Below are 339 nucleotides of genomic sequence, written 5' to 3' on the forward strand. Positions count from 1 at the left end.
AAAAATCAAGATACATATATTAGCATGTGCTGCTGTCACACTGGTGGTGGCCCATTGTGTTGGAGTCTGGTAAATGGCCACAGGATATGTTCTAAAGATATCCAGGTGTCCCCTTCCTGTATGGGAGCAGCATCCACGGACTTTTGGAAAAATCGGCCTGTGAAGAAGCTCATCAAAGCTGCAAACAGTACAATGAGTGCAAGAGAAAGCCAGAGTGCCTTATTAGCCTTTCTGATGGAAGTCTTGAGATGTGTTGCCCAGGAAGCTATTGTGTCATAACTATAAGGAAAACACAAATATAGAATTTGGTAATCAATATCTTGTTATTAGAAACACTCC

General features: G+C 41.6%; 1 protein-coding gene across 1 annotated transcript in view; it reads right to left on the reverse strand.

The window, feature by feature from the left end:
• Nucleotides 1–35: 35 nt before the first annotated feature.
• LOC105807547 (lymphoid-restricted membrane protein-like) overlaps nucleotides 36–339 on the reverse strand; it is a 99,246-nt gene continuing 98,942 nt past the window's right edge. The window contains exon 35 of the mRNA XM_012640969.1: nucleotides 36–279. Within this exon, the coding sequence (XP_012496423.1) occupies nucleotides 36–279 (244 nt within the window). The remainder of the gene's footprint in view (nucleotides 280–339) is intronic.

Source organism: Propithecus coquereli, unplaced genomic scaffold (genome assembly GCF_000956105.1).
Source record: "Propithecus coquereli isolate 6110/MARCELLA unplaced genomic scaffold, Pcoq_1.0 Scaffold16, whole genome shotgun sequence".
NCBI lineage: Eukaryota > Metazoa > Chordata > Mammalia > Primates > Indriidae > Propithecus > Propithecus coquereli.